This window comes from Erinaceus europaeus, chromosome 9 (genome assembly GCF_950295315.1).
Source record: "Erinaceus europaeus chromosome 9, mEriEur2.1, whole genome shotgun sequence".
Taxonomy (NCBI): Eukaryota; Metazoa; Chordata; class Mammalia; order Eulipotyphla; family Erinaceidae; genus Erinaceus; species Erinaceus europaeus.
In genome coordinates, this window is record NC_080170.1 from 117,302,134 (window position 1) to 117,321,106 (window position 18,973).

At 40.2% G+C, this 18,973-nt stretch overlaps 1 protein-coding gene across 1 annotated transcript; it reads left to right on the plus strand.

Moving 5' to 3' along the window:
* Nucleotides 1-207: 207 nt before the first annotated feature.
* On the plus strand, nucleotides 208-1,061 carry LOC103118344 (keratin-associated protein 13-2-like). Its single transcript, XM_007528560.2, has one exon. It carries the CDS (start codon nucleotides 266-268, stop codon nucleotides 773-775), a length of 510 nt encoding a protein of 169 aa, XP_007528622.1. The 5' UTR covers nucleotides 208-265; the 3' UTR covers nucleotides 776-1,061.
* Nucleotides 1,062-18,973: the final 17,912 nt, after the last annotated feature.

Consider the following 18,973-nt stretch of genomic DNA (forward strand, 5'->3'; position numbering starts at 1 on the left):
TCATAGCATTTATAACAGTTGCAATTCGTTGACATAGAGTTATAAGCAAAATGAGTCCACCCATAAACACAAGATGAAGGAATGACTCTGTTAAAAAGGATTACTGAGTTCTACGTATGCAAAGGAAGGAGTCCATATATGGAAAGAGGACACTGCAAGGTGTCACACCCAGTGCTGAGGGTATATAAATGCCAGCACCCAAGGGTAGCATTCAAACGCAGAATCTTCTCATTGTCATTCAGCCGAACTCACATCTCCTGTGAACATGTCTTACAACTGCTGTTCTGGAAGTATCTCCTCCAGCTCTCTTGGAGGCTGCCTGCGATACCCAAGCTCTTTCTGTGGCTCTTCCTACCCCAGCAACCTGGTCAGCAGCAGTGGCCTCTGCTCTCCCAGCACCTGCCAGCCAACCTCCTCTCTCTACAGTGGCTGTCAGGAGATTTGCTCCAAACCCATCAGATACCAGCCTTCCTGTGTGGTGTCCAGTCCCTGCCAGAACTCCTGCTACCGTCCAAGACCCTCCACCTTCTGCAATCCCTGCCAGACAATGTACACAGGGTCTCTGAGCTGTGGAACCAGCAGCAGCTACTCCACGGGCTGTGGATCAGGAAGCTCTTACTCACTGGGCTGTGGATCCATTAGACCCCAGGTTTGTGGAGTCAGTCGTTTCCCTTCTCTGAGCTCTGGATCTGGATTCTGCTGCCCATCTGGTCTGACATCCAGACCCTGCCAGTCTTCCTGCTACAAACCAAGCTATGGATCTGGTTTCTGCTGATGTTCGGATTGGAGTTTTACCCTGTATTCCAATATTATCCATGCCTTTCCTGACAAGACCCTCCTCATCTTCAAAAGCTAACCTTTTATTCTCTGATGATCATATTCTCACCTTGTTTCCAGCTCCAAAAACTGGCTGACAGACTTTACTTGAAAAAATTATATTGTTCAACTATTCAGTAAAAATAGCACATTGGATATTTAATTCATGTTTTTGCATTTTCTTCCAAAATTTGTGAAAATTCAAATCTTAATCCTCTAATAAAAACATGAATTCTGAAAGCCAATCTGTTGCTTATTGTTATAAGTTGTGTACTGTCTAACATTTAATTATTATAGATAAAGAAGAGATACTATAGACTGATGGATAAATCTAGGGCTATAAGTTTTAAAATAGTATTCCATTGGACATTTGAACTAATTTTGGAAAATTTCAGAGATTTTTATTACAAAACATGAGGCAGTGGAAGGTTATTGCTTGACTACATCGGTTTCACCCTCAGTAGAATAGTTGGTATGCTTCATATTGGTTTGGTCTCACTCCCCCCCCACCTCCAGTTTAGTCTTTGCCTTTTTGCGCTTCTCCCTTCTCCCCGCCCCCTGTCCTATGTACTTCCTGAGTTCCTCTCTGCCACTGGAGAAAAAAGATGGAGGAGCACATGGTGTGGTGATTAGGTGTTGGACTGTTTGCCTGCTGGTGAATAAAGATAAAACTGCATTCTCAGCACAGCCATGTGTTTCTGGTCATCTGTTACCTGCCCATGAAGCCAGCCTGGCGAAAACAAGTAGCCATACTGATTACTTCTTAAGGTGCAGGTCCTCACACATATACCTACAGGTATGTCTAGTAAAATAGCCAGTTGGGTCAGGAAATCTGGAAAATCATATTTAAAATCATCTAAGCTGAGGTGCTGGTGATGGAACACCCAGTTAAGAACACCCAGTCATAGTACTAAGAGCAAGCATCTGGGTTTGAACTCCCACTTCCAGCTTGCAGCAGGGAAGCTTCACAAGAGTGAAGCAGATCTTCAGGTGTCACTCTTGCTCTTTCCCTCTCTATCTCCCCTATCCTCTCAATTTATTTCTGTCCTATCCAATAAAATGGGGAAAAAATGGCCCCCAGGAGCAATGGATTTGAGGTGCAGGCACCAAGCCCCAGTGATAACCCTGGAAGAAAAAAAAAGGATATAGGATGAAACATTGGGAGGAGATAAAAGAGTTAAATAAAAGCATCATGTGTGGATATCCAGTAACGTTGCTTGAACTAACCCATAAAATGTTGAGAAAATTCATTATATAAGCATCTTTCTTGTGAGTTTTCAATATCATCTTATTTTCCGACCTGGAAGGATTTGGTATGATACCTTTGTTTTATACAATATTAAGAATCCACGGAGCTGAATATAACAATCTTTGATATCAGGTATAAGTGTTAATTATATATGTCTCACCAAAATATTAGGAGAATATTTATTTTACATTGTAGTCTCATATATTGGTCAGGCAAAGGTTTTTTTCAGAACCAAAAAACTCAGGTGTAGTTGGGGAGGGTTCAACTTCTGAAAGACAGAGGGAGACTTGTGATAGGGAAAACTGATAAATGTTACATATGTACCAACTATTGTATTTTATTTTACTGTTGACTGTAAACCATTAATTCTCCAATAAGGAAATAAAAAAATTAACTGTTGAAACAAATATAAAACTTAATGGAAAAAATAAGTAAAACAATGTTGAATATACGTTTCCATTAATTACTTCTCTTAATTATAAAATGGCTCTCAGAGAAAGATACTTATTATAAATTAAGTGTGCTGAATGTAGAAAATATATGAAGAGAAAAAAGAATTCATAAGCAAACACAAGGGTAGGTAGCATTATGGTTATGCAAAGATAAATTCATGCCTGAAGCTTCAGAGTCCCTGGTTCAGTCCCCAAACCACTAGAAGCCAGAGCTGAGCTGAGCAATAGTCAGACTGATGACTAGCCAATCAATACTCTATTATGATGGATTCAAAAGCATCACATTACATTTTGCTTTTAATAAAGTTGTGATATATATTTATTTATATATATATATATATATATAATATAACTGATGAAATGAGGAGAGGACTAAATGAATTGGAAAAAGATTTTCCAATACAGAGCTCACAAAATAGCACACCTGGTAGAGAACCTGTTTTTTAAAGCACAGGACTCAAAATCAAGTCCACCCCTCAAGGTATCCTCTTACCCTATGGTCTTGTCAATCATTACTAAAATAATCAAAAAATTATTTTTGTTCTCTTAGCAAATAATTTGTCTTTAGAATATAGTGTGAAGCTAAGTCTCATCTAGAGAAACAATATGAATATCCTTTCCTGAATGGAGTCACCCTTCTGCTTTTGTCCTTTCTTCTTTCCTTTCTTCCATTCCTTCCTTCCTTCTCTTCCTTCTTCTCTTTCTCCGTCATTCTTACCTCCCATCCTTCCTCCCTTCTTCCTTCTCTCTTCTCTTCTCTTCTCTTCTCTTCTCTTCTCTTCTCTTCTCTTCTCTTCTCTTCTCTTCTCTTCTCTTTCTTCCCTTCCCTTCTCTCTCTCTCTCTCCCCCTCTTTTCCTCTCTCCCTCTCTCTTTCTTCTTTCTCTTCTTTCCTTTTCTAAATTTCTTTCCCACTAAGATTATTGCTGGGGTTTGGTTTCTGTATCATGCCACTATTGCCAGTAGTTAATGTTTTACTTTTCTTTTTGCTTTATTTTTAACAGAAAATGAGGAGGAAACTAAACAGAATGGCACCTGGAGCACTGTTCCACCACTCACAAAGCTTCCACCCTGCAAGTGGGGCTAAAACTGGGTCCTTGCACATGGTAGGTAGCATGTTCACTCTACCAGGTGAGCCACAATCCAGCTTCAGAAGAATACTTCTTCCACACAAAGTCAGAGGACAAAGATCTAATCTAAATTTCATTTTGTTAGATGACTCATTTCAGCAGCTTTGAGTTTAGATGCAGCTAGTTCAACACATCACTAGGAACACTGCAGAAGGATTTCATGACACTTAGCATTAATGGAAAAGAATGTGATGCCAGTTTAAGATTTTCATGGATATTCAAATTTTTTCAAATGGTTAAATGCTTACAAACAGAGAAATTTTACTTTACCCTAAAATGAGGGAGAGGGAACACTTGGAATTCTCTTATTTTAAAATTATTAACAAAACTAAAGTATTTGCTGAAGGTAGTGTTGTCTTATGATTAGATAAGAAGTCAGTCACTAGAAAAATTCCAGAGTGTAAAGCATTTATGGTCCTTCAACATCATATAAAAATATTATTGTGTTGTTGTTGCCTATTATACTTCTTACTTCCTTAAACTATTAAATTGAATTATGTGTGTCATAAACAGTGATACATAAATTAAAATGTAAATATATACATGTAGGTCCAAACATCATTTAGCTTTAGGGTTCCCAGTTGTAGATGTCTGTATATATGCATACACACACCTATTCAACAATTACTAACTAGTGTTTTAGATTCACTTTTGTTTGGACCCACAGATATGAAAGACAACAATTGTAGGCCCTGTATTTCTCCTTGGGCACAAGATAGTAGGCAGATATTGTGATTCTATTTCAATTATCCTCCCCTTTCTACTAACTGCAGAAGCCATAAGAAATCTAATGAGATCCATAGAAAATCATTTCTTAATTATTAAATTCTAGGAAACAACATTGGGATGATAAACATTGTGTTTGTTTGTTTTGCCTCCAGGGTTATTGCTAGGGCTCGGAGTCTGCACTATGAATCCACCATTCCCAGTGACCATTTTTTTCCATTTTTTTCTTTCTGTTTTTATTTGACAGGATAGAGAGAAATTGAGAGGAATGGGAGATAAAGAGAGGGAAAGAAATGTAAACACCTGCACACCTGCTTCACTGCTTATCTAGTAAACCCCTGCAGGTGGGGAGTGGAGGTTTGAACCTAGGTTCTTGCACATAGCAGGATGATCAGTGAACTTGACTGCATGTACCACAGACCAGCCCCAACAAGTATTGTGTTTATAATGCACTGAAATAGGAAAAAAAAAAAAAGAGTACTCCATTTCAATCTCCTTCTTTCGTATCCTCTAGTCAACATATAAGCCACTGAGCAATGGGTCTTGGTCAATGGCAAGATTAAGGGATTTCATGGTATAATTGGTGGAACTGACTTGTGCTGTCCCAGGCCCTGCCAACAGGATTCCTCTTTCTCCAATGGCTTCCAGAAGACCTACTCTAAGCCCATCTGATGCCAGACTTCCTCTATGGTGTCTACTTCCTGTCAGACATCTTGCTGTCTATCAAAGCCCTTTACCTTTTATGATCCCAGTCAGATGACCTACATGGAATCTCTGTGCTGTGGTCCCAGCAGCAACTGCTCCCCAAGTTATGGATCTAGAAGTTGCTACTCTCTTGGCTGGGGTTCCAGAAGACCTTTGTCTTGTGGAATCATGGGTTTCCTATTCTGAGCTCTGAATTTGGCTACTGCTGTCTATCTAACTTGACTTCATGGTCCTGTTAGTATCCCTGCTATCAACCAACCTGTGTATTCGGCTTCTGCTGATCACATTAATTTCAACATTGCTGTCAGATATCTTCAGTGTCATAAGTTTTCCTATCTTTATCATATATAGGAAAAATCATTCTCTTGTCTTCTGTATGAATGAACAGCTCAAAATAAAATCTAAATTCTGCATTGGAATTGGAACTCATGTCATTTATTTTTCTTTCAAAATCTTGATGCTTCTTTTTATCAGAGGGGTCTTATAAATTGATTCTTGTAAAGGTCTGGCTGCTTATAGCTGCTTGTTTGAAATTGATAGGGTTTAGGTGGAGACAGATAAACAGCTAAATGAAAAGTTCAATAAAAAAAGGAAATAAGCTTTTACATCACAAGCAGTTTGGAATTTGGACTACTGTATTTCTAATTGCTAGGGGGCAAGTGCCTGCATGAAGAATCCACTGCTCTTGGTAGCCTTCCTTCCTCTTTTTAAATTAGTCTTTTTCTGGTATAGACTGAGAGAAATAGAAATAGAATGAGATGAGAGAGAGAGAGGAGAGAGAGAGGAGAGAGAGAGAGAGAGAGAGAGAGAGAGAGAGACTACATCATAGCTCCATTGCTCATGAAGCTTCCTCCTTGCATTTAGGGACCAAGCAATGGAACCCAAGTAGTTGAACAAGGTCATTTGTGCACTCTGTATGGGTCACATCTGGCCCAGGAATTTGAACTGCTTTGGAAGGCTTATACAGAGATGTTAGGCAGTGAGTGGTCTATGTGCAGTTGTCACTGGGTTTTCACTACTCTGGGCTGACTTTTTAGATAGAATCAGAAACAGAAGGACAAAGGAAGAGAACACCAAAGTTTCCTCAGTATAGTAGGAGTTGGACTCAAGGTTGGCTCACATACACAGCAAAAGAAGTACCTTCATACATGAATATACTGACATTCATGAATTTAAAATGTCAGATTAGGAACTAGGTTGTTTCCTTCCTAAGAATTTTCATCCATCCTGACTTCTTTGGGCAGCTGACATCACCAGTGTGTCCTGGAATCTCATCTCTCCAGAGCTTTGGCCCACTGGAGAAGGATAGAAACAGGCTGGGGGTATGGATCAACCTGCCAAAGCCAAAGCAGGGAGAACTCCTACCTTCTGCACCCCAAAACCAACCTTGATCCATACTCCCAGTGGGGGAGAAGGGACAGGAGGAAGAGGACTAGAGGGCTGGCTTTGAACTCCAGCTCCATCAGCACCCAGAGAGAGGAGGGGTAGACAAGGGACATATGGAGGTAGAAATATTGTCATGAATGGCTTGGAGGGGAAGAGAGGATTGGATCAGGAAGAAAAAAAATGGAGCAATTAATATATAAATGTAGACAGATAGTTGTAGAGATGATGGCTGGCCCATGTGGTAGCTTGCAGTGGGACAACTGAAGATTCAGAAGCCTGGTGGTGGGCATAGAGTGGATTTATACCCCAGTTGACATGTAAGTTTGTAAATCAGTATGTAATCACTACGGATTTTTTTGTTTCTTTTTTTAATTATCTTTATTTATTTATTTATTGTATAGAGACAGCCAGAAATTGAGAAGAGGAGGGGAGATAGAAAGGAAGAGAGACAGAGACAGCTACAGACCTGCTTCACCACTTATAAAGCTTCCCCCCTGCAGGTGGGGACTGGGGGCTCGAACCCTGGTCCTTGTGCACTGTAATATGTATGCTCAACCAGGTGTGCCACCATGTGGCCCCATCACTATGAATTTTTTTTAAAAAAAGATAAAAAAAAGAAAAGAAAAGAATGAATCTTCAGGGCCAGGTGGTAGATCACCTGGAAGAGTGCACACTTTAGCATAACATAAGGACCTAGGTGCCCCCTCACCAGCAGTACAGAAGTGTTCGACTTCTCCCCACATGCTCTCCAACACTTGTTGTTACTGTCCTTTCTAATACATGACATTCTTACAGGTGTAAAGAGGCACACTAATGTTGTCTTTCTTTGCATTTCTCTGATGACCAGTGGCCTTGAGTCCTTTCTCAAGTGTCTCTGGATCTCTTCCTTGGGAATTTTCTTTTTTTCCCCAATATTTCTTTATTTATTCCATTATTATTTTATTGTTGTAGTTATTATTGCTGTTGTTGGATAGGACAGAGAGAAATGGAGAGAGGAAGGGAAGACAGAGAGGAAGTAAGAAAGATAGACACCTGCAGACCTGCTTCAACACTTGTGAAGCGACTCCCCTGCAGGTTGGGAGTCCGGGCCTTGAACCTGGATCCTTAAGCCAGTCCTTGCGCTTGGCACCATGTGCACTTAACCCACTGCGCTACCACTTGACTCCCCCTTGGGAAGTTTCTGTCCATGTCCTCAAGCCATTTTTCTGATGATATTATTATTATTATTACTACTACTATTATTATTACTTTGGTGTTACGTTGACAAAACTCTTTACGTATTTTATTTATTATTCGTATATTTTATGTGTGTTGTATACTGATCTTCTTCTCTGTTATTATAGGGCATCTTTCTGTTAGGGTGGTGGTACCCTTTGCTGGGCAAAAAGCTTTTCAGTTTTCAAGCAGAGGAGTCTCCATTCACAAATGCAACAGCTGCTGCAAAGTTTATTACCTGATGAATATGGAAAAGGTTCCCATCTTATGACATCCAAGTAAAACTGGTAAAAAAGAAAAAGAGAAAAGTAATTTGAGAAATAGAAACGCAATTAGCTTTAAGAAATCGACAAGGTGGACAACACATTCTAAATAGAGTAAATGGCAAACAGAAACACAAATGCTAATGTACTTCTGAACCAGACTGCCTGACTAATCAATCCCCCTTTCAAAACTGTGGGGAAGGGAGTCAGTTAGTGGCACACCTGGTTAAGCACACATGTTACAGTGTACAAGGACTTAGGTTCGAGCCCCGAGGCTCCACCTGCAGGGGGAAAGCTTCAAGAGTGGTGAAGCAGATCTGCAGGTCTTTCTCTCTCTCTCTTTCTCTCTCCCTCTCTCTCTTTCCCTCTCCTTCTCTATCATCCCCTTCCTTCTCCACTTCTGGCTGTCTCTGTCTAACAAATAAAGATTTAAAAAACTGCAGGGAAAATATAGACACTTACAAAGATTCAAATACTTGAAGATCTCATCATTAGATTCTCATCACTAAAATTTATAAAAATTATGAAGTTTCTGGGGCCGGGCAGTAGCGCAGCCAGTTAAGCGCACATGATGCAAAGCACAAGGACTGGTGTAAGGATCCTGGTTTGAGCCCCAGGCTCCCACCTCCAGGGGGATCGCTTCACAGGTGGTGAAGCAGGTCTGCAGGTGTTTATTTTTCTCTCCCCCTCTTTGTTTTCTTCTCCTCTCTCGATTTCTCTCTCCTATTCATTGACAACAATAATAATACTAACGATAGTAAACAACAAGGGCAACAAAAGGAGAAAAATAGCCTCCAGGAGCAGTGGATTTATAGTGTAGTCACCGAGCCCCAGCGATAACCTTGAAGGCAAAAAAAAAAAAATGTTCAAGAACAAAATGATTCCAGAAAAATAACAGGACACATTTAAGGGGAAGTGAAAAACAAACAAAAGGTAGCAAGTGTGTAGACATATGTCTATTTATATGCATGCATGAAATTAAAATACTGAAATGTATTGTATAATAATACATGAGCTGGTAGAAAGATGATTATTTAAGATTACTGGCATTCTTCTAGAAACATTCAAGTCACTTATATCAGTAAATCAACAAGGGGCACTATTCACTAGAACTAAAATAATGATAATGTGTGTACCTGTGCTTTCTAAGATATGCTACTCATAAGTCACATTGATTTTGCTCTTGAAATATATCTCCCCCCTCACAGAATGGGAGAAGATCTTCACGTGCCATACATCAGACAAGAAACTAATCACCAAAATATATAAAGAGCTCAGCAAAATTAGCACCAAAAAAGCAAATGACCCCATCCAAAAATGGGCAGAGGATATGAACAAAACATTCACTACAGAGGAGATACAAAAGGCTAACAAACATATGAAAAACTGCTCTAAGTCACTGATTGTCAGAGAAATGCAAATTAAGACAACACTAAGATACCACCTCACTCCTGTAAGAATGGCATCCATCAAAAAGGACAGTAGCAACAAATGCTGGAGAGGTTGTGGGGACAGAGGAACCCTTTTACATTGCTGGTGGGAATGTAAATTGGTACAGCCTCTGTGGAGAGCAGTCTGGAAAACTCTCAGAAGGCTAGACATGGACCTTCCATATGATCCAGTAATTCCTCTCCTGGGGTTATACCCCAAGGACTCCATAACACCCAACCAAAAAGAGATGTGTACTCCTACGTTCATAGCAGCACAATTCATAATAGCTAAAATCTGGAAGCAACCCAGGTGCCAAACACCAGATGAGTGGCTGAGAAAGCTGTGGTATATATACACAATGGAATACTATGCAGCTATCAAGAACAATGAACCCACCTTCTCTGACCCATCATGGACAGAGCTAGAAGGAATTATGTTAAGTGAGATAAGTCAGAAAGATAAAGATGAGTATGGGATGATCCCACTCATCAACAGAAGTTGAGTAAGAAGATCTGAAAGGGAAACTCATAGCAGGACCTGACCAAATTGTAAGTAGGGCACCAAAGTAAAAGCTCTGTGGTAAGGGGTAGACATGCCAGTGGGGGGTGGGGGTGGGAGTGGGTGGGAGGGATGGGTCACAGTCTTTTGGTGGTGGGAATGGTGTTTATGTACACTCCTAGCAAAATGTAGACATATAAATCACTAGTTAATTAATTTGAGAGGGGTAAAATTAATTGAATGTCTCAAAGTTTTTCAAAACACAAACTGAATCTTTTTAATATATAGGCTGTGTATTTGATATGCGGACTCTCTCAAAAGCCTAGACCAAATAGATCAGAAGCATCCAATAGCACAGCTATATACAACATACTGGGTACTCTACAGCAAACCCTAACTGCCCCGGCCAGCAGGGCGGTGAGCAGGGGCTAGCAACCCAATGAGACCTGAAATGATAGGGACAAGAGACGCGAAGAACGAGAGCAAGTCAAGTTTCTGATCAAGCTCTAAATTTTATTGAGAATACAGGCATTATAAGGCTTTGGGGAAGGAGAGGGAATGCTGGAGGAGGGGAAGGAGAAGGGGGAGCAAACTTCAAAGGGGGAATGTTCCTTGCAACAAATGGCAGGAACCAAACTGTGTGTTGACTCACTTGTTTTGATTACTGATAAATGGTTTACCTAAGGGGAAATGGCCTGCCCAGGGGGGAATTAACATTTGTCTTGAGGGGTTCCGTTGTCTCAAAGCTTATCATCTATAAAGCAGAGAAATGGCTCCTGGCGTGTCCTCCCTTTGTTATAATTTTAAAATTGAGGCAGGCAATGTGGGTGAGGAGCAGAGACCCTAACAGCAGGTTTGGTGGGCTTAACCAGAGGAGGGAAGTATTGACCTGAATCCTCCCGTGGGGTGGGTGCAAAACCAACCTTCCCGCATCTTATAAGGCTCTTGGTGTCTTTTTGGGGAGGGGAGGCAGAGCCACAGTTTCTAGGGAAACAATTTTTGTTGCTGACACCAACCTCCATGCTAATCAGGTTTGCTTCACAGGGGACTCAGAGGTGGACAATAGGGTCCTCCCCCTGCAGTGCTTTGCCTTGCACCCCTTACTGGTGTCCTTGCCCTGCCATGGTTGGATGTCTCGATGCATAATTCTGAGTTTTATGCCATCCGAAAAGGGGGTCTGTCATCCTCAGGTTCAGCCAGGCCTCTGTCAGCCAAATCAAGTCTGTGATAATGTATTTGCAAAGGGTTTAATGCCAAGGAGTCAATCTGCTGTTTTATAAAATCAGTAATCTTATTAAAAATAAAGGGTCCTAAGGTAACCATTAACAAAAGACTAATAAGGGTCCCATAAGGGGCTCTGTAGTGACTCAAGACTATTTGTGGTGGAGTCTATAACCTGTTGTAATTTGTCAGAAAATTTATGGGAGGAATATATAGAGTGTCCTAGCATGCCACCAGCAAGTCTAAGGGAAGCAGTCAGTGGATGTGATGTCCAGGGGAAGAAACACAGCACGTCTGGTCTTCTGGTCAGCGCCAACTGATGAAATTTTCTTCTTCTGGTCAGCTGTGGAACAAGCAAAACTAGGAGGCAAGGACCAGGTAGAGAAGAATTGACATGAAAATATAGGATGGTGTTTACCAAAACACAGAGGAGGTGCATACACATTAGAAGTCAAGGTGAGGTTCCTTGAACATTGAGGAATATTTTGAGAAAAGTGAGCAGTCAATAAGCATGCAAAGATGAAGTCAGCAGTGGTAGGTCAGCAGAAAGAGAAGACTTGGATAAGCTGGTGAGGTTAGCTGGAGTATATACTGCCATGGCGTCCTTTGTGGTAAGGACTTGCCAACAGGGACTCTGTGGATTTTGCAAGAGCAATGTCATCCACCATAATAAAAGGAAAACAAACATGGACATCCAGTGTTGAAAAAAGAGAAAAAAGAATATGTCTCTATGACTGGAAAAGTGTGTGGCTTTGTCAATGAGATATAATAAATGGACAATTTGAATTTTTGTAAATATTGAAAAGATTTAGTATGTTACTTCATTGACACTTTAGCCAACTGAATACTGGGGGGTGCATTTCCTTTCTTTTTTATTAATTAAGCTTAAGGGTTTTAGTTTTTCTTGTTTGAGCTGTAGCCCACATAAATTTAGAAAAAATATCAACTGAGAAAAAAAAGGTTTTTTTTTTTTTTTTTTTTTTTTTTTACTAAACATGGGCAGGTGAATTACATCAATCTGTCAGAGAGCATTGGCTTTTATCAATGGAGATTAATCTTAAAAGTCTGAATAGCAAGATCTTAATTAAATAATGCAGGAGCCAGTAAAGTGCTCTCACTATGGCAGGTCAAGCATTAAAATTTTAAGAGGCTTGTAAAAAAAATGAGAAAAATTTTAGGATATGAGTGACTTTAGGAGTCATCACACACCCATAAATAAAAAATTAAAAATGTTTAGTTTTAAATCTTACCATATGAGCAGTCAGTTCTTCATGTGCAGATGTACCTATAATTATTTACTTAGGGAGAGAACTTGTACCAAGTTAATTGATGATCTAATGGTTAGAATTGACTTGAGGTTTTTTCTGTGATTTTAGAAGGCTCTTTATTAGAATATACCAATATGTTATAGAAAGTCAATACCTAATGTGTTGACATGATAAAATATTTACCATTTTTTAGCATTATTTTAAACTGATTAGACAGTTTAAGTACACTATTATACATTTAGTTTACTAAGATCTTTACTCATCACAAGGCTATCATGAGTAAGCATAGATATAAAACTTTTAATAGATTTTGTTCCTTAGAACTCTAATATGGCAACTTAAAAGGCTAAAATAAAACCTCATAGTTTAAATATTTAAAATATTAATTTTGTTAAATCAGGATTTGCCAAAACAAATCTTCTATCAGGCCAAAAACACAATGTATTACCTTAATTTATCAAGAATAAACCTCTGGAAGTGTCTTAAAACCAACCAGATAATTTTTAAAAGCAGAAAGATATAAAGAGGAAAACCAGCGCAAGAGCCTCTGGCATGTAAATAATTCACATAACTATTGTGTTATCTTTTACTAACCCAAGCCAGTTTTGCCTGTTTAGTTGAGAAAGTATTTTAAAAGCTTTTTTTTTTTTTTTTGAAATCACTTAAACAATTTTAAGTAAAATGTTAAACTTTGTTTGTTAAGGACCTTTGTTTATCACAAAGCTATCACACCCTTAGGGCAGCTATGAACAAGGGTGGGTACACAACTTAATCTTTCACTTTGATTTAGATAGGTAACTTAAAAAGCTAAGATAAACCTTAAAGCTGAAATGTTAAAATAAAATTTTACTGTTAACATTTCTTTTAGATGACCATTTTACACTAAATAATTTTGTTGAATCACATCTGTTGAAAAAAAAAAATTTTTTTTATCAGGCCAGGAATAGCACGTTTAACCCTTTTTTTCCTGTCAAGGCCACTGCTCTACACTGACTGGGTTATTAGAAAGTCAGTTCAAGCATGGAATTAAATTAACAAACAGTGGCAGTTGATATTGAGGTGCTGGTAATATCTACAATTTTCACAAGAGTGAGAGAGACTACAGAGGCATTTTACCATGTCTATATATCTCAGAAAATCTTTTTAACTAATGAATTGATGCTGATATTAGCTATCAGAAGGACGAAACTGTCTTATATTTTACTCTGGTAAAGGTGTGCCAACTCTATGAGTCTGGATCTTTAAAACCACATTTAGCTTAACTAAATCTTATTTAAAACTTAAAACAAACTTTAGTTACTTAGGGGTTAACACACATTAATGAAAACAAGGTTAGCACAGACTTAAAACATACATTCTTGGTGAAAGGAAAATTTTCCCTTTGAAAAACCGCTTTGGATTTTGGATTTTTAATTCACAGACTCTCTACCCCCCCAACCCCAAGGAGGGGCCTTTGTGGCTTAGGGGAATGATTGACTGACTGAATTTGCCAATCTGTGGAGCAGGGGCTCTGTGCCGTGATTGGCTGTGCGGGCGGAACAGGCGGGCTTAGTTTACAGCCGCAGCTCAGAGAAAAATTTTTGAAATTTTTTTTCTGGGCTAAGGTACATTTTACAGTTTTAAAGAAAGTGGTCTAATCAGTATTATTGGCCAAGTCAAGGACCGGAGCACAAAACGGAGGGGCGGTGGTGTAGGGAGGCAGTCTGGACAAGGAAGAGCGTAGGGGTTAGGGCTAGCCAGTTTGAGCCTGACTCCGAGTAACAGGGAAAGCCAAAACCGGTTTTGATTTGGATGGTTTAGTTTTAGCTTTAGGGATTGGGCTTAGGTTTTTTGGTGAGGCTAAAAATGTAAGCTCTTCTGTAACTGCAGCTATTTCTTTCATTAATTGAAGCTGCTTTCTCCGGTCAGCAAGGACCTTGCGGAGGGTGGAAATTCCTGTAAGGGCTCCTGAGAGTGCCCTCCTGACGGAGGGGTTGTCAAGGAGAGGGTCAGGCTGGAGAGTGGGAGCATGGATATAGGGAGGGAGATTAAAGGGAGGAGGACACCAATCGGGATTGTAGTATCTGGCAGCCTCTTTTTCTAGCAAAGCCTCATTCTCTGCGGGAGAGGGAGGGTTTTGTGGGAGGTTTTGTAAAACTGGGTAGAGGCGGGGGGGGGGGGGGGGGGGGAAGAATGCTGGGTTTCATTCTCATGTGAATTAGCAATAGGAGAGTCAATGGAGGGAACTTTAGTAAGTGCAGTGGGACTGTAGGGAGGGGAATAGGGCTTTTACTTTCATCAGGTGCTGGGAGGCTTTTATTTTGACTGGGTACTGGGGGATCAAGATCAATAACCACAGAAGGGCATGGAGATGGGGTCTTTGTCCTGGACGGCGGACGAGAAAGTTGCCGGAGGACCTTTTCACCCTCTGTAATAAGGTTTTTAATATCAGGGTGATTATTATAGATTTTTAAGATATCATTAATTAAATTCCAGTAACAAAAGGCAGAAACAGGTACACGTTCAGGACCAAAAGACTGATAGTGATCATTAAGACAGTCACCAATTCTCCTCCAACGTTTCTCATCTATAGTGCCTTCCTGGGGGAACCAGGGGCAAATATTTCCAATATAATCTAAAAACTTCTTTAATTCTTTCTTTTTAACCCTAGTTCCTCGTGTCTTGAGTGACTCCTTGAGTCCTTTAATGAATAAATCTTGTTTGCTAAATTCATGTCCCATGGTTTTGCTTACCTCAGCCGCTGTGACACTCTTCCCCAGATGCGACTCACGGGCGGGTATTTCCGTGGCGATCTCTGCGAGTCTTTGCGTTACCCCCCTTGGGCCGCAGTGACTCTGTGAATTCGGGTAGGCCTACCCCCTCGATCAGCGGAGTTTCTAGGTTCAGAAGGCTTCTTTGCCCCACGCTCGGGTGCCAGAATGCCCCGGCCAGCAGGGCGGTGAGCAGGGGCTAGCAACCCAATGAGACCTGAAATGATAGGGACAAGAGACGCGAAGAACGAGAGCAAGTCAAGTTTCTGATCAAGCTCTAAATTTTATTGAGAATACAGGCATTATAAGGCTTTGGGGAAGGAGCGGGAATGCTAGAGGAGGGGAAGGGGGAGCAAACTTCAAAGGGGGAATGTTCCTTGCAACAAATGGCAGGAACCAAACTGTGTGTTGACTCACTTGTTTTGACTCACTTGATTACTGATAAATGGTTTACCTAAGGGGAAATGGCCTGCCCAGGGGGGAATTAACATTTGTCTTGAGGGGTTCCGTTGTCTCAAAGCTTATCATCTATAAAGCAGAAAAATGGCTCCTGGCACCTAACAAAAGGACTTTTCAAAGTTAACCCAATTACCAAATAATGTGATGATAACATTAACTATCAATTGTCTTTTTGAACCCTAAGACAGCAGGAACCTCACATCTCCACTATAGAGCCCCTAATTCCCCCAGTCCTGGAACCCTTGGATAGCGCCCATTTTCCCGTATGCCTCTCCCAATCCAAACCAAATAATATTTCATCCGCCGATCACAACCTAACCAACACAACGATTGCCACCTCAACATGCTTCACCTCAGACTGTGTCCAGAGACTTCACATGTGGAATGACAACCCTTCAGCTTCATTACTCGGGTGAGACCTTTCCTTTCATAGTATACTCTAATTTCATCTCAGGTGGTTCACTTTCTAACAAAGTCCCAAAACCTAGATATACACCAGTTTCTGTGAGAGAGAGCATATCTTCACACATATCTATAAACTACTGCAAAATATATACCTGAAAGCAGAAGTACACTAGAGTTTGTAGTGAGTACCTCCCTAACACTTGCTCTCCACTATTCCAAGCTTTGGGTCCATGATTACTTAACAATTTGTTTGGCTTCGTATATTAACTCTCTTTTCAGTCACCAGGTTCCAGATGCCACCAGGATGCTGGCCAGGCTTCCCAGGATTGAAGACCCCACCAATGTGTCCTGGAGCTCCGCTTCCCCAGAGACCCACCCTACTAGAGATAGAGAGAGGCAGACTGGGAGTATGGACTGACCAGTCAACGCCCATGTTCTGTTCAGCGGGGAAGCAATTACAGAAGCCAGACCTTCTACCTTCTGCAACCCACAATGACCCTGGGTCCATGCTCCCAGAGGGCTAGAGAATGGGAAAACTATCAGGGGAGGGAGTGGGATATGGAGATTGGGTGGTGGGAATTCTGTGGAATTGTACCCCTCCTACCCTATGGTTTTGTTAATTAATCCTTTCTTAAATAAAAAAATTAAAATTAAAAATAAAAAAAAATAAAAATAAAAATAAAGAAATATATCTCCAATGATCGAGGTACTGAATTTTTAATTAATTTAATTTTAATTACTATAAATTAAACTTCCTGGGTTTCTGTCTTGGTGATACTGCTGGAATTTTTGGCTTTAGGGCAACTTTGAAATGAGTGATGAAATAATATGTGTCATACTGGAGGGATGAGAAATGATTGTTTAGAAGCAGATTGCTTTGGGGGGAGGGGGGAGACAGCTTAATGGTTATGCAAAATGACTCTTGCCTCAGGCTCAGTGGTCTCAGTTTTATTTCCCTGCACCAGGACAAACTGGAGCTGGGTATGATCCCATAAAACCCATTAAAAAAAAAAAAGAGGGGAGGGAGAGAGAGATCTTGTTTTGCCAATCACAAATATCTTTGGGTTTAATGTAGTAGAAGTAGCATTTTGGGGGTCTGATTTGTCATTTCCTGTTTTGGATTCTTTATTTCATAAAAATATGCTTTAAGTAGAAAAGAATTTTCATATTTTATTAACTTGGTTAATTTACTTCTTTTATAAGGGTTATTTGTTAACATTGCATTTAGCTGTTCACACATTCAGATTTCTACATACACATTTACTATTTTCTTCTGCTTCATCCACCTTCTAGGTTCATTTTTATCTCTTTTCTTGTTTTTAGAAGGGGACCATAAGAATGTCTCATGTTGTCATTTTGCCTATTTTCACTGCTTTTGAATCTTTAAATTGGTAACAATAACTTCAGAGATTTTAAGAATTATTTCTAATTCATTACAATATGTATCTACCAATCTGTATATTCAGAAATGCAAACTATTTAGTGCTGTCACTGGTATTTATAGAAGATTCACTTATACTATAGTTCTCTTTTATTCTCCTGCATTGCCATGTCTACCTATTTGTTTTTCTTGTTTGTTTCTAACAAGGACTTCACCACTCATAACTTTTACAGATAAAAAGAGACTGAAAGACAGAGGGAGAGAGGGAAATTCATCACAGCAATGAAGTCTCCCCCACTGAGGACCAGGTTCTGACCTGTGCTATGCTCAAGGCAAAGCAGCTACCCTTCCACATCAGCTAGGTTTCCATCCAGCCTCAATTAGGATTTTTTTTTTAAACTCGAGAAGTCCTAGGACTTTCTTGCAGGTGGGTAGCTGGAGGCTCCAACCAGGGATCCTTTTTATCTGTAAAAGTTATGAGTGGTGAAGTCCTTGTTAGAAACAAACAAGAAAAAAACCCAGTGGTGAGGGGTAGGCATGTAGCTTTCTGGGCCAGTGGGGGGTGGGAGTGGGCGGGAGGGATGGGTCACAGTCCTTTGGTGGTGGGAATGGTGTTTATGTACACTCCTAGCAAAATGTAGATATATAAATCAGTAGCTAATTAATATGAGAGGGGGAAATCAATTGTATGTCTCAAAGTTTCTCAAAAGACAAACTGAATCTTTTTAATATATAGGCTATGTATTTGATATGCGGACTCTCTCAAAAGCCTAGACTAAGTAGATTAGAAGCTTCCAATAGGACAGCTATATACAAGATACTGGGTACTGTCCAGCAAACCATAACAAAGGGACTTTTCAAAGTTAACCCAATTAACAAATAATGTGATGATAATATTAACTATTGAGTGTCTTTTTGAACCCTAAGACAGCAGGAACCTCACATCTTCACTATAGAGCCCCTACTTCCCCCAGTCCAGGAACCCTTGGATAGGGCCCACTTTCCCGTATGCATCTCCCAATCCAAACCAAATAACATTGCATCTGCCGATCACAACCTTACCAAAGCAACGATTGCTACCTCAACATGCTTCACCTCAGAATGTATCCAGAGACTTCACGTGTGGAATGACAACCCTTCAGCTTCATTACTCGGGTTCCAGATGCCACCAGGATGCTGGCTAGGCTTCCCTGGATTGAAGACCCCACCAATGTGTCCTGGAACTCAGCTTCCCCAGAGTCACACCCTACTAGGGAAAGAGAGAGGCAGACTGGGGGTATGGACTGACCAGTCAACGCCCATGTTCAGCGGGGAAGCAATTACAGAAGCCAGACCTTCTACCTTCTGCAACCCTCAACGACCCTGGGTCCATGCTCCCAGAGGGATAGAGAATGGGAAAGCTACCATGGGAGGGGGTGGGTTATGGGGATTGGGTGTTGAGAATTGTGTGGAGTTGTACCCCTTCTACCTTATGCTTTTGTTCACTAATCCTTTCTTAAATAAAAAATTTAAAAAAAAAAAAGAAAAAGAAAAAGAAAAAGAAAAGAAAAAAGGATGAAAGATAAGAAAATTATCCGAAAACTTTGGAGTCAAAACAATCTAGAAATTACTGTCTGATGA